The 14,616-nt window shown below is 54.4% G+C and overlaps 1 protein-coding gene across 9 annotated transcripts in view; it reads left to right on the top strand.

The window, feature by feature from the left end:
• Positions 1-10,359: 10,359 nt before the first annotated feature.
• wdr35 (WD repeat domain 35) overlaps positions 10,360-14,616 on the top strand; it is a 162,675-nt gene continuing 158,418 nt past the window's right edge. For all 9 annotated transcript variants that reach the window (XM_072498896.1, XM_072498898.1, XM_072498903.1 and 6 more), the window contains exon 1: positions 10,360-10,531. In XM_072498896.1, the coding sequence (XP_072354997.1) occupies positions 10,508-10,531 (24 nt within the window). In that variant the 5' untranslated portion in view covers positions 10,360-10,507. The remainder of the gene's footprint in view (positions 10,532-14,616) is intronic.

Below are 14,616 nucleotides of genomic sequence, written 5' to 3' on the forward strand. Positions count from 1 at the left end.
GGACGATTGGGGACTGCGGTTGATATGTTATTTAAAAAAAATGTTTTTTGAGGGGGGGCCTTTGCTTTGCTCCTGGTTTCTTTTTCTCTGTGTTTTCCTCTTTCGGGTCGGTGAGGGTGGTTGGGGCGGGGTTGGGCACTGTTTTGGTTGGGTTGGTCGGGGGGCTCTTGGAGGGGGGTAGGTAAATGGAACAGGGGTGGTGGCTGGTGGTGAGATGGGTCCCCGCGGGGGAGGGGGAGGCCTGAGTCGGGGGTGAGGGGACTGGACCTGTAAAAGGAGCTGCGTCAGAACTGGCGGGGCCGGGTAGTTGGAAAGCGCGGGCTTTTTCGCGCGCTGAAGACTGGAGGGGGCGGGGAAGTGAGGGTTGTTTCCCGCGCTTCGAATGGAAGGGGGAGGGGGAGAGCTTATGGATGGGGAACGGGAGAGGAGGGTGTGTCACACAATGGGAGGAGTCGAAGGAGAGGCGGGAGTGGCCGGGGTCAGCAGGAGTCAGCTGACTTGCGGAAGTGCAATGGGGGGAGTAAATCATCTAGGATGGGTCCTAGCCGGGTGGGGGGGGGGGGGGGGGGGGGGGGGTCGAGTTGCTGCTGCTATGGTCAAGGGGGAGCTGGAGCGAGTGGGGGGGGGGGGGTCGAGATGGGGGTCTGCCACCGTGGGGAACGGGCCGGGGGTGGGGTGCGGGCGCGTGGCTGGCCAAGGAGGGGTCATGGCTAGTCGGCGGGGGAGGGGGGTGGGTAGCCCCCTGATCCGGCTGATAACCTGGAATGTAAGGGGATTGAATGGGCCGGTTAAGCGGGGCCGTGTTTCCGTGCACCTGAAGGGACTCAGGGCGGATGTGGTTATGCTCCAGGAGACACACCTGAAGGTGGCAGACCAGGTAAGATTGAGGAAAGGGTGGGTAGGTCAGGTGTTTCACTTGGGGCTGGATGCCAAAAATCGAGGGGTGGCGATCTTGGTGGGAAAGAAGGTGTCATTCGAGGCGTCAAGCATTGTGGCAGATAATGGCGGTAGGTACGTAATGGTAAGTGGTAAGTTGCAGGGAGAGAGCATGGTACTGGTCAATGTGTATGCTCCGAACTGGGACGATGCAGGTTTTATGCGGCGTATGTTGGGTCGGATCCCAGTCTTGGAAGTGGGGGGCCTGATAATGGGGGGAGACTTTAACATGGTGCTGGATCCGGCACGGGATCGCTCCAGGTCTAGGACGGGTAGGAAGTAGGCGGCGGCTAGAGTGCTGAGGGGGTTTATGGACCAGATGGGAGGGGTGGACCCTTGGAGATTTGCAAGGCCGGGGGTTAGGGAATTTTCATTCTTCTCACATGTCCATAAGACTTATTCCCCAATCGATGTTTTCATTTTGAGTAGGGCGCTGATAGCGAGAGTCGAGGATACTGAGTATTCGGCAATAGCCATTTCGGACCACGCCCTGCATTGGGTGGACTTGGAGATGGGGGAGGAGAGGGACCAGCGCCCGTTGTGGCGCTTGCAGGTGGGGTTGTTGGCGGATGAGGAGGTGAGCGAGCGGGTCCGAGGAAGTATAGAGAGGTACTTGGAGACCAACGACAACGGGGAGGTCCGAGTGGGGATGGTATGGGAGGCGCTGAAGGCGGTGGTGAGGGGAGAGCTGATCTCCATTAGGGCCCACAAGGAGCGGGGGGAGAGGGAGAGACTGGTGGGGGAGATGGTGAGGGTAGGCAGGAGGTATGCGGAGGTGCCCGAGGAAGGATTGTTGAGGAAGAGGCGCAGCCTCCAGGCCAAATTCGACCTGGTGACCACCAGGAAGGCAGAGGTGCAGTGGAGGAAGGCCCAGGGGGCGATTTACGAGTATGGGGAAAAGGCAAGCCGGATGCTGGCGCATTAGCTTCGGAAGCAGGACACAGCTAGGGAGATCGGGGGAGTTAAGGACAGGGGAGGGAGTGTGGTGCGGAGTGGGGTTGGCATCAATGGGGTCTTCAGGGACTTTTACGAGGAACTGTACCGATCCGAGCCCCCAAGGGAGGAGGGAGGGATGGGCCGCTTCCTGGACCAATTGAGGTTTCCAAAGGTGGAAGAGGGCCTGGTGGCAGGATTGGGGGCCCCGATTGGGCTGGAGGAGCTGACCAAAGGGATAGGAAGTATGCAGGCGGGGAAGGCACCGGGGCCGGACGGTTTCCCGGTCGAATTCTATAAAAAATATATGGACCAGTTGGGCCCGTTGCTAGTCAGGACCTTCAATGAGGCAAGGGAGGGGGGGGCCTTGCCCCCGACGATGTCCCGGGCACTGATCTCCTTGATCCTGAAGTGGGACAAGGATCCCCTGCAGTGTGGGTCTTACAGACCGATTTCCTTGCTAAATGTAGATGCCAAGGTGCTGGCGAAGGTCTTAGCCACGAGGATTGTGTGCCGCAGATCATCCATGAAGACCAGACGGGGTTTGTGAAGGGGAGGCAGTTGAACGCGAATGTGCGGAGGCTTTTGAACGTTATCATGATGCCGACGAGGGAGGGGGGAGGCGGAGATAGTGGTGGCGATGGACGCTGAGAAAGCCTTCGATAGGGTAGAGTGGGGGTACCTGTGGGAGGTGCTGAAGAGGTTCGGGTTTGGGGAGGGGTTTGTCAGGTGGGTTAGGCTGTTGTATGAGGTCCTGATGGCGAGTGTGGCCACAAACAGGAGGAGGTCCGAGTACTTTCGGTTGCACCGAGGGACGAGGCAGTGGCATCCTCTGTCCCCCCTGCTCTTCGCAGTGGCGATTGAACCCATGGCTATGGCACTGAGGGAGTCAAGGAACTGGAGGGGGTTGGTGCGGGGTGGGGAGGAGCATAGGGTGTCGCACTATGCGGATGACCTGCTGCTGTATGTGGCGGACCCGGTGGGGGGAATGCCAGAGGTAATGAGGATTCTTAGGGAATTCGGGGACTTTTCGTGGTACAAGCTCAACATGGGGAAGAGCGAGCTGTTTGTGGTTCACCCAGGGGACCAGGAGAGGGGGATTGGCGAGCTCCCACTAAAAGGGGCGGAGAGGAGCTTCAGGTATTTGTGGGTCCAGGTGGCCAGGAGCTGGGGGGCCCTGCATAGGCTTAATTTTACAAGGCTGGTGGAGCAAATGGAGGAGGAGTTCAAGAGGTGGGGCGCGTTGCCGCTGTCCTTGGCGGGTAGGGTGCAGTCAATCAAAATGACGGTGCTCCCAAGGTTTTTGTTCCTGTTCCAGTGCCTCCCCGTGTTTATCCCGAAGGCTTTTTTTAGGCGGGTTAACAGGAGTATAATGGGGTTTGTGTGGGCGCGAGGGACTCCGAGGGTGAGAAGGGTGTTCCTGGAGCGGAGTAGATAGGGGGGGACTGGCGCTGCCCAACATCTGTGGGTACTACTGGGCCGCCAATGCGACGATGGTGCGCAAGTGGGTGATGGAGGGGGCTGCATGGAAGAGGCTGGAGGCGGTGTCTTGTGTGGGTACGTGTCTGGGGGCGCTGGCAACGGCGCCGCTGCCGCTCCCTCCAAGGAAGTATACCACGAGCCAGGTGGTGGCGGCTGCCCTCAAATTTTGGGGGCAGTGGATGGCGGCATAGGGGGGAAGTGCGGCCTCGGCGTGGACCCCAATACGGGGGAACCACCGGTTCGCCCCAGGGAGAACAGGTGGAGGGTTTGCGGGGTGGCACAGGGCAGGGATACGAAAGTTGGGGGACCTGTTTGTGGACGGGAAGTTTGCGAGCCTGGGAGAGCTGGAGGAGAAGTATGGGCACCCCCCGGGGAACACCTTCAGGTACTTACAGGTAAGGGCGTTTGCCAGATGGCAGGTGGTGGAATTCCCGCGGCTACTGCCACACACAGTACGGGACAGGGTGCTCTCGGGGGGGGGTGGGTGGGAGTGGGGAAGATCTCGGAAACTTACCAGGTGATGCAGGAGGAGGAGGAGGCCTCGGTGGTGGAGGTGAAAGTTAAGTAGGAGGAGGAGTTGGGAGAGGAGATTGAGGAAGGGACGTGGGCAGATGCCCTAGGGAGGGTGAACTCTTCCTCTTCGTGCGCGAGGCTCAGCCTCATACAGTTTAAGGTGCTGCACAGGGCACACATGACCGGGACAAGGATGAGCCGGTTTTTTGGGGGTGAGGACAGGTGTGTTAGGTGCTCAGGGAGCCCAGCAAATCACACCCATATGTTCTGGGCATGCCCAGCGCTGGAGGAATTTTGGAAGGGCGTAGCGAGGACGGTGTCGAGGGTGGTAGGATCCAGGGTCAAAGCGGGCTGGGGGCTCACAATATTTGGGGTGGCAGAGGAGCCGGGAGAGCAGGAGGCGAAAGAGGCCGATATTCTGGCCTTTGCGTCCCTGGTAGCCCGGCGCAGGATTCTTCTTCAGTGGAAGGATTCGAGGCCCCCAAGCGTGGAATCCTGGATCAGCGATATGGCGGGGTTCATTAAATTGGAGAGGGTGAAAATTGCCTTGAGAGGGTCGGTACAAGGGTTCTTTAGGCGGCGGCAACCGTTCTTAGACTTCCTGGCAGAACGGTAGACATTGGTCAGTGGCAGCAGCATCTCGGGGCGGGGGGGTTTACTTTATTTTTGTTATTTACACTGAAGGGTCTGAGGGGGTGTATATACTTGTGTTATGTCGGGGTGTTAATGTTAATTTATTATTTATGTACAGGGGGGAGGGTGTTATGGAGGGTTGCTTTTCTAGACTGTGTTTTGTACTTAACCCTGTTGGGTTCTTTTTTCATCTTGTTATTGATATTTTATGAAAACCTTAATAAAAATTAATTTTTTTAAAAAAGGAGGACCCCCTATCACTGTGTATGTAAGCGGGGAAACTGAACAGTGCAAAGATACCATGGAGGGCCTTGATGACGGTGGAGGCGGTCATGTCGGGGCAGGGGATGGCGAAGGGGAACCGGGAGTACTCGTCAATCACATTAAGGAAGTACGTGTTGCGTTCGGTGGAGGGGACACATGACACATTGAAGTCCATGCTGAGGCGTTCAAAGGGACGGGAAGCCTTTATCAGGTGCGCCCTCTCTGGCCGGTAGACGTGTGGTTTGCACTCAGTGCAGATTTGGCAGTCCCTGGTGACTGTCCTGACCTCCTCGATGGAGTAGGGCAAGTTGCGGGTCTTAACAAAGTGGAAAAAGCGAGTGACCCCGGGGTGGCAGAGGTCTCATGGAGGGCTCGGAGGCGGTCCACTTGTGTGGTGGCACATGTGCCGCGGGACAGGGCGTCAAGAGGCTCGTTTAGCTTCCCGGGACGATACAAGATCTCGTAGTTGTAGGTGGAGAGTTCTATCCTCCACCGCAAGATCTTGTCGTTTTTTATCTTGCCCCGCTGTGCACAATCGAACATGAACGCCACCGACCATTGGTCAGTGAGGAGAGTGAATCTCCTGCCGACCAGGTAATGCCTCCAATGTCACACAGCTTCTACTATGGCTTGGGCCTCCTTTTCGACTGAGGAGTGGCGGATTTCAGAAGCATGGAGGGTACGGGAGAAGAAGGCCACAGGTCTGCCCGCTTGGTTGAGGGTGGCGGCCAGAGCTGCGTCAGACGCATCGCTCTCGACCTGGAAGGGGAGGGACTCGTCGATGGCGTGCATCGTGGCCTTTGCAATGTCTGCTTTGATGCGGCTGAAGGCCTGGCGGGCCTCCATCGACAGGGGGAAGGTTGTGGACTGGATCAGGGGACGGGGTTTGTCTGCGTAGTTAGGGACCCACTGGGCGTAGTCACTAAAAAACCCGAGGCAGCGCTTCAGGGCCTTGGGGCAGTGAGGGAGGGGGAACTCCATGAGGTGGCGCATGCGTTCAGGGTCGGGGCCTATAACTCCATTTCGCACTACGCAGCCGAGAATGGCTAGACGGTCGGTGCTAAATACGCATTTATCCTTATTGTACGTTAAGTTAAGGATTTTAGCGGTCTGGAGAAATTTTCTGAGGTTGGTGTCGTGGTCCTGCTGGTCATGTCCGCAGATGGTGACATTATCGAGATACGGAAACGTTGCGCGCATGCCGTACCGGTCAACCATTCGGTCCATCTCACGTTGGAAGACCGAGACCCCGTTAGTGACACCGAAGGGAACCCTTAATAAATGATAGAGTCACCCATCTGCTTCGAAGGCAGTGTATTTGCGGTCACTAGTGCGGAGGGGTAGCTGGTGGTAAGCGGACATGATATCCACCGTGGAGAAGACCTTATAATACGCGATCCTGTTTACCAGGTCGGATATGCGGGGGAGAGGGTACGCGTCCAGATGCGTAAACCTGTTGATGGTCTGACTGTAGTCAATGACCATCCTATGTTTCTCCCCGGTCTTCACTTGAGCTCTCCAGGGACTGTTGCTAGCTTCAATGACCCCTTCCCTCAGTAGCATTTGGACCTCCGACCTAATGAAGGTCCGGTCCTGGGCACTGTACCGTCTGCTCCTGGTGGCGACGGGCTTGCAATCCGGGGTGAGGTTCTCAAACAGGGAAGGCGGGTCGACTTTAAGGGTCGCGAGGCCGCAGACAGTAAGGGGGGGTATAGGGCCGCCGAATTGGAAGGTCAGACTTTGCAAGTGTAGCGCACAAAGACTCCGAGAGACGAATAGAGTGAAGTCGATGAGGCTTTATTAAGCGTGTCTGTTCCCCCGCAGCTCGATAGTAGAATGGCCTGCGGGGGAGGACTCCGGCTTCTTATACTCCGCCTTCAGGGCGGAGCTAGAGGTCAACGGCCAACCAGGACCCGGGATCTGTCAGCCAATGACATTAGGGCTTCCAGTCCCACATGACCCCTAATACATACTACCACAGCAAGTTACATTGGAAGTCCAACCCCAGGAGTGTAGCCGCGCAGAGGTGCAGCAGGACATAAAGGCAGAAATTGTTGAATTTCCTTCCTTGGACTGTGAGGTTTGCTAGGCAGAACCCCTTTATCTCCACTGAGTGTGAGCTGGAGGCAAGGGAGATTCTTTGATTTACAGGGTGGGTAAAAAGTGAACAGCGCCTTACCGTGTCGGGGTGTATAAAGCTCTCCGTGCTCCCAGAGTCGATTAGGCAGGACGTCTCATGGCCGTTGATGAAGACCGTTGTCGTTGCTGTTGAGAGTGTTCGAGGTCGATTTTGGTTCAGAGCCCATCCGTCCAGCGTGGTGTCCGAGGAACAAGATGGCGGTGCCCGTGGGCCGCACGTGGCCCTAGGATGCGGGGGTGGCGGTGACTGCTGGCCGCCTGGGGCCCGAGGAGAAGTTCGCTGCGGCAGTCCGGAGTCGCCGCTGGACACCGCGGCCACCGCTCGTGCCTGGCAGATCCCCACAAAATGGCCCTTCTTGTCACACCCTTTGCAGGTGGATGTGCGGGCCGGGCAGCGCTGCGGGGCCCATCGGAGTTGGCGGGCCGCTTTACCGTGCAGTCCTGCGGGGACACGGGGAAGGTCTGTGGGGCTGCCGCTGCGGGATTCCAGGCTGCCCAGGAGGCCGCGACGCGGTCGGGCACGTAGGATTGTGCGTTCCTGGAGGCAACGTCCATGGACCCTGCCAGGGCCCGTGCCTCCCTAAGTCCCAGGGTGTCTTTCTCTAAAAGACGCTGGCGGATCTCTGAGGAGCTCATACCTGCTACGAAGGCAACCCGGACTAGGAGTTCCATGTGCTCGCTCCCCGAAACTTGCGGGCCACCACAGCTTCTGCCCAGCACCAGTAGCGCGCGGTAGAACTCCTCCAACGGTTCCCCGGGCTTTGCCGTCTTGTTGCAAGCAGGTGACGTGTGTAGACCTGATTTACTGGGCGGATACAACGTCCTTTAAGTTTGATTGCTGCATCAAAGTCTTCCGCCTCCTCGATGAGGGTGTAGATCCCAGGGCTTACCCTTGAGTGCAGGAGATGCAGTTTCTGCTCCCCCGAGGGTGTGCCTCCGGCCGTCTCAAGGTAGCCTTTGAAACACGCCAGCCAGTGCTTGAAAATCGCCGCCGAGTTCTCCGCGTGGGGACTGAGTTGCAGACACTCCAGCTTGATTCGGAGATCCATCCTTTCAACTTAAGTTGTAGTTTATTAAATTGATGCACGATCAATAACTATTAAAACGAGGTTGTAGCATAACTGAAGGCTTTAATAGACTAGAACTGTTCCCCAGCAGCTTAGGTACAAAATGAGGGCTGCTGGGATGGCACCGGTTCTTATACCCCGCCTATCAGGGCGGAGCTACATACTATACAGCCAATGGTAAACCCCTAGGTTTAACCAATGGAACTTCAGCCTCTCGGGTACTGCAATACCTGATAATACCACACACACCAGCTGCACGTTCATGGAGTGGAAATCTTTCAGCTTGTGTAGAGTGGCCTGTCATCTGCAAGCCCTCGTAGGGCAATATGCATCCCATCGTTCACCCCCTGGAGACAGGGCATCTCGGCGATGGCGGCAAACCCCGCTGCTTGGGCATCCTGGTGGGCTCGGTCCACATTGAAATGGATGTATTGTGCTGGCATATAGATGATGGTGCAGATACACCTGTGCACTGAGCTCTGTGAGATCCTGGAGAGTTCCCCACGGTGACTGAAAGGAGCCCGTGGCGTAGATGTTCAAGGCGACCATCACCTCGATGGCCACCGGGAGCGGGTGTCCTACCCTATTTCCCCACGGTGCTAGGTCCACCGTGATTTGGCACTGGATGTTGCACTGACCCCTGCTCATAGGAGTCTTCGACTGCATGTCTGGTTCGCAAGGTCCTCGAATGACAGGGGCTGCCGGTATACAAGAGGCCTCACGCAGCACCTCCTTTGCACCGCCTCGTTCTTCCCTTGGCCTGTTGGGCGCTGCTTCCTGTTCCTCTGGGTCATGATCCGCTGCTGCACGCTCCTCTGCTGCAGCTGCCTCCTCCTTGAGCAACTCCAGCTCGTACAGCCACAGGGCTGCGGTGACTAGGAATGCCATCATTGCTGGTTGAATTCTAACGTCCATAGTCTGCAGGGGGTGAAAGGCCGACATGTTAGCATGGTGTGTATCCCTGTGTCCAATCAGGTCCAACGGGCGACACAGTGGCCCCAGATGGCACTGCAGACCCTGCCTCTACATATCCCCCCCTCCCCTAACCCCATCGGTTCCTGGCACCATGGGGGCCTCTGGCCCTGGCACCTGTCCCCGCCCCAAGGTTTCTTTTTTGGCCACAAAGGCTGATGATCCGGTTTGGCGTGGTTCCCAGCCAGGAAAAAGTGGGACAGATTATTTTTATGGCACCTTTCTAGTGAACTCTCCATTTGGGGTGAGTAGAAAGTATCCTGAAGAGGACTGCTCAGTCGCAGTCTCAGTAAACTGCTGCCCAAGGACACCTCTATCTCAACACAGGTGTCCAATGACCATCATACATCTGTCACTTGAGCACAGATTCTTGAATGCAGGTTCCCAGCCGTGTCCTCATTGTCAAAGGATTTAGCAGATGGACCCTTGTAAAAGCTTGCACATGACTTAATTTAACTTTGGGGTGCTGTCATTTTCACACTATTTATTGATGATTTTAACAAATTCCTCATGTGCCCAAATTTTAAAAGCAGTACAATTCTCCCACACCAAGTGGCACATTTCTGGATATTTGACCAATTTTCCAAAGAAAGGTATTTGGAAAAAGAACTACTTTTTAAAGGGTGGGTGCATATTCTCATGATTTTTGTTCAGAATTTGCTTCTCTTGGAGACTGAAAATAAGTGGTTTGTTCATTTTTAATTCTGAAAGATCTATCTCACCATTGTGGTGGAAAACCAGGGGCTGGATTCCCTGGTCGCTGACGCAGAAATCGCGTTCAGTGAACGGCTGGAGAATTTGCATTCCCGACCAAATCGGGGGCAGCACCGCTTTCGCGGTGCTCAGCCCCCTCCAAAGCGTATCAACGGCCTCAGGACATTTTCTGAGGTCCGCCCCCTGATGCTTCGTCCTGGGTCTCTCATGGTCTCACCCGTCAGGAACTCGGCGTGGCAGCTGCGGACTCAGTCCAGCGCTGCCAGTCGGGGGGAGGGACGATCCGCGGGCAGGGGAGAACATTATTCGGGGCTAGGGGCACTGTGGGAAGATGCTGCCAGACCTGCCGAGATTTCCCAGCATTTTCTCTTTGGAAACACAGTCTTCCCTCGGTTGTTCTGCCGTTGGGGACTTTTGGGTCCACACACTTTTAGTCCGCCGCTGCCGTCTCCCCATGGCCTCGCTGCCATGGGTTAGTCCTATGCGGACAAGGAGCTGGCGGGCGGCATCGCTGACGAGATGATGGAGACACACGAGCAATCCAACCTGCCTGTCTCCCCATCACCTCCGTCAAGGTGGCGAAGGCACAGACGGCTGTCACATCCCAGGATCCATTGCGACGTCAACGTCAACGCCGCCGGTCACCGATTGGCTAAAGGTCCCCCCTCACCTCACACGGAATGGCTGGGAAGGCGCCGCGCAGCGATTGGCGGAGAGGCGCTGCTGGCCGTGGTTACCAGGCGACGGTCGCCTACAGCAGCCAAGGGAAGCGGGGAGAGAGACAGAGAGAGTGAGAGGCTGGCGGAAAGGCAGCGTCAATAGCCCGCGCGCCTCCCTCCCTGGCCACTTGGACCATGTTTATCTATTTGAGTAAGAAGGTGAGATAGTCGGTGGTTCTTACAGACTAGGCCGCAGGAGCTCCGGAAGGTTTAAACAACAACGGACGGTGCTCGAGCAACACGAGTAGCGGCGGCGGGGATTAGGGTGAAGGCGCACTGGCCTCCCTCACTGTCCTCCCATTGCAGAGCCTCTGATTGTGGTTAAAGAGGGGATTACTAAAGCAAAACATTTTTGTTTTGGTTACTTAATGTATGAAGTAGCTTATGCTTGTCATGGCTGTGATTTCACTGACGCACTCCCAGTCCACATCGTCGAAGATTTCTCATGTTCCACTCTTTTTTTTGGTTCAAAATCACCGTTAAAACATGATGTGGAGATGCCGGCGTTGGACTGGGGTGAGCACAGTAAGAAGTCTTACAACACCAGGTTAAAGTCCAACAGGTTTGTTTCGATGTCACTAGCTTTCGGAGCGCTGCTCCTTCCTCAGGTGAATGAAGAGATCTGTTCCAGAAACACATATATAGACAAATTCAAAGATGCCAAACAATGCTTGGAATGCGAGCATTAGCAGGTGATTAAATCTTTACAGATCCAGAGATGGGGTAACCCCAGGTTAAAGAGGTGTGAATTGTACCAAGCCAGGACAGTTGGTAGGATTTCGCAGGCCAGATGGTGGGGGATGAATGTAATGCGACATGAATCCCAGGTCCCGGTTGAGGCCGCACTCATGTGTGCGGAACTTGGCTATAAGTTTCTGCTCGGCGATTCTGCGTTGTTGCGGGTCCTGAAGGCCGCCTTGGAGAACGCTTACCCGGAGATCAGAGGCTGAATACCCTTGACTGCTGAAGTGTTCCCCGACTGGAAGGGAACATTCCTGCCTGGTGATTGTTGCGCGATGTCCGTTCATTCGTTGTCGCAGCGTCTGCATGGTCTCGCCAATGTACCACGCTTCGGGGCATCCTTTCCTGCAGCGTATGAGGTAGACAACGTTGGCCGAGTCGCACGAGTATGTACCGCGTACCTGGTGGGTGGTGTTCTCACGTGTAATAGTGGTATCCATGTCGATGATCTGGCACGTCTTGCAGAGATTGCCATGACAGGGTTGTGTGGTGTCGTGGTCACTGTTCTGAAGACTGGGTAATTTGCTGCACACAATGGTTCGTTTGAGGTTGCGCGGTTGTTTGAAGGCAAGTAGTGGGGGTGTGGGGATGACCTTGGCAAGATGTTCATCGTCATCAATGACGTGTTGAAGGCTGTGAAGAAGATGACGTAGTTTCTCCGCTCCGGGGAAGTACTGGACGACGAAGGGTATTCTGTCGGTTGTGTTCCATGTTTGTCTTCTGAGGGGGTCGGTCCGGTTTTTCGCTGTGGCGCGTTGGAACTGTCGATCGATGAGTCGAGTGCCATATCCCGTTCGTACGAGGGCATCTTTCAACTTCTGTAGATGTCTGTTACGCTCCTCCTCGTCTGAGCAGATCCTGTGTATACGGAGCGCTTGTCCATAGGGGATGGCTTCTTTAATGTGTTTAGGGTGGAAGCTGGAGAAGTGGAGCATCATGTGGTTATCCGTAGGTTTGCGGTAAAGCGAAGTGCTGAGGTGACCGTCCTTGATGGAGACGAGTGTGTCCAAGAATGCAACTGATTTTGGAGAGTAGTCCATGGTGAGTCTGATGGTTGGATGGAACTTATTAATGTCATCGTGCAGTCGTTTCAGTGATTCTTCGCCGTGGGTCCAAAGGAAAAAAATGTCATCGATGTATCTGGTGTATAACATCGGTTGAAGGTCCTGTGCGGTGAGTAGGTCCTGTTCAAACTTGTGCATGAAGATGTTGGCGTATTGGGGTGCGAATTTGGTCCCCATGGCTGTTCCGTGCGTCTGGATGAAGAACTTGTTGTCGAAGGTGAAGACGTTGTGATCCAGAATGAAGCGGATGAGTTGCAGAATTGCGTCTGGAGATTGGCAGTTGTCGGTGTTGAGTACTGAGGCTGTTGCAGCAATGCCGTCGTCATGGGGGTTGCTGGTGTAGAGTGCCGAGACGTCCATTGTGACGAGGAATGTTCCTGGTTCAACTGGTCCATGGGTGCTGAGTTTCTGTAGGAAGTCCGTCGTGTCACGACAGAAGCTGGGTGTACCTTGTACGATGGGTTTCAAGATGCCCTCGATGTAGCCAGAGAAGTTCTCACACAGGGTCCCATTGCCTGAAACGATAGGGCGGCCTGGTGTGTTGGCCTTATGTATTTTCGGGAGGCAGTAGAGATCTCCAATGCGGGGAGTACGTGGGATGAGAGCACGTAGGGTGCTCTGAAGATCTGGATCCAAGGTCTTGATCAGTCTGTTAAGTTGGCGGATGTGTTCCTTGGTCGGATCTGCGGGTAACTGTCTGTAGTGTTCTTGGTTGTTCAGTTGTCGGTATACTTCTTTGCAGTAGTCCGTTCTGTTCAGTACGACAGTGGCCCCCCCTTTGTCTGCTGGTTTGATGACGATGCTGTGGTTGGTCTTGAGAGCGCGGATGGCATTGCGTTGTGCTTGGGTGACGTTCGGGGCTGTCTTGTGAATGCGACTGATGAATCTGGCATTGACGTGACTCCTGACGGCTTGAGCATACATGTCGAGTCTAAGGCAGCGGCCTTCCGGAGGGGTCCAATTCGACTCTTTCCTCTTCGGTTGCCGCACCGCAGATCTGTGTTTCTGGAACAGACCTCTTCATTCACCTGAGGAAGGAGCAGCGCTCCGAAAGCTAGTGACATCGAAACAAACCTATTGGACTTTAACCTGGTGTTGTAAGACTTCGTACCGTTAAAACAGTTCATGGAGCCCATCCCAACAACTTGGAGGAATGTTTTATTTTCCTGTCCAAAGTTTGAATGTGCATCGTGAAGCTGCTTGATGGGCAGATGCTTTGTTTTAATGCACGGTCACATCCAAAAAAACTGCCAGAACTAAGTGCAGAAGGGAATGAAAAATGAAAATCATTTCTTGTCACAAGTAGGCTTCAATGAAGTTACTATGAAAAGCCCCTAGTCGCCACATTCCGGCGCCTGTTCGGGGAGGCTGGTACGGGAATTGAACCTGCACTGCTGGCATTGTTCTGCATTACAAGCCAGCTGTTTAGCCCACTGTGCTAAACCAGCCCCAAGATATACAGATCTGAAAATAACTGGACACAGGTGAAGTTCGGTGGGGTGGAATGGGACAGTTTGGGTTCTTACAGGATATTTTAAATTAATCCTCATTCATATTTGTAAAAGGAATCTACAATCAGGACCTTGAAACTAATCAATTCTAAAAACGTCTGTTTACAACTATTCCTAATTGGCTGCTACTTGTCAACATCAGTTACAGTTGACAACAGTTTTGCTTGTATTCTATATTTGGGGGAAAACAAATGAAACTGCTGTTCAGCTGGTTGGTAGATTTAGAAGAGGTAGCTGGAAATTGACATACAATGTTTAAGAAGATTTCTAAAGATACAAGTGGGGTGATAGCTTTTAAAGTTCAAGACAGTGAGGCTGAGAATCATACAATTTGCAGTACAGAAGGAGGCCATTCGGCCCATTGAGTCTGCACTGGCCCTTACAAAGAGCACCCTACTCAAGCCCACTTCTCTACCCTATCCCCGTAACCCAGTAACCCTATTTAACCTTTTTGGACACTAAGGGCAATTTAGCATGGCCAATCCACATAACCCGCACATCTTTGGACTGTGGGAGGAAACCGATGCAGACACGGGAGAACTTGCAGACTTCCCACAGACCGTGCGTCTGAAGGCACTACAACTGATTATGAGATGGGATTGGAATACTAAAGATTGCAAGCCTGGACATCACACCATCAACCTATATTTATATAGCACCTTTAAATTAATGAAATGCCCAAGGGCACATCAAAGGAGCATCAGAGAACAGAATTTGACACTGCCTTATATGGTGACCAAATGCTTGATCGAGGTTTTAAAGTGATTCTTCAAGGAGGAAAGTGAGATAGAGACAGAGAGGTGTAGGGAGGAGTTTGGGTGGTATTCCAGAGCTTGGGGCCATAGTAACTGAAGGCATAGACACCAATGGTGGTGTGATTAAAAGTAGGGGTGCTCAAGAGACCAGAATTAGAGCGTGCAGATATATT

This window comes from Scyliorhinus torazame, chromosome 4, assembly GCF_047496885.1.
Source record: "Scyliorhinus torazame isolate Kashiwa2021f chromosome 4, sScyTor2.1, whole genome shotgun sequence".
Classification (NCBI taxonomy): Eukaryota; Metazoa; Chordata; class Chondrichthyes; order Carcharhiniformes; family Scyliorhinidae; genus Scyliorhinus; species Scyliorhinus torazame.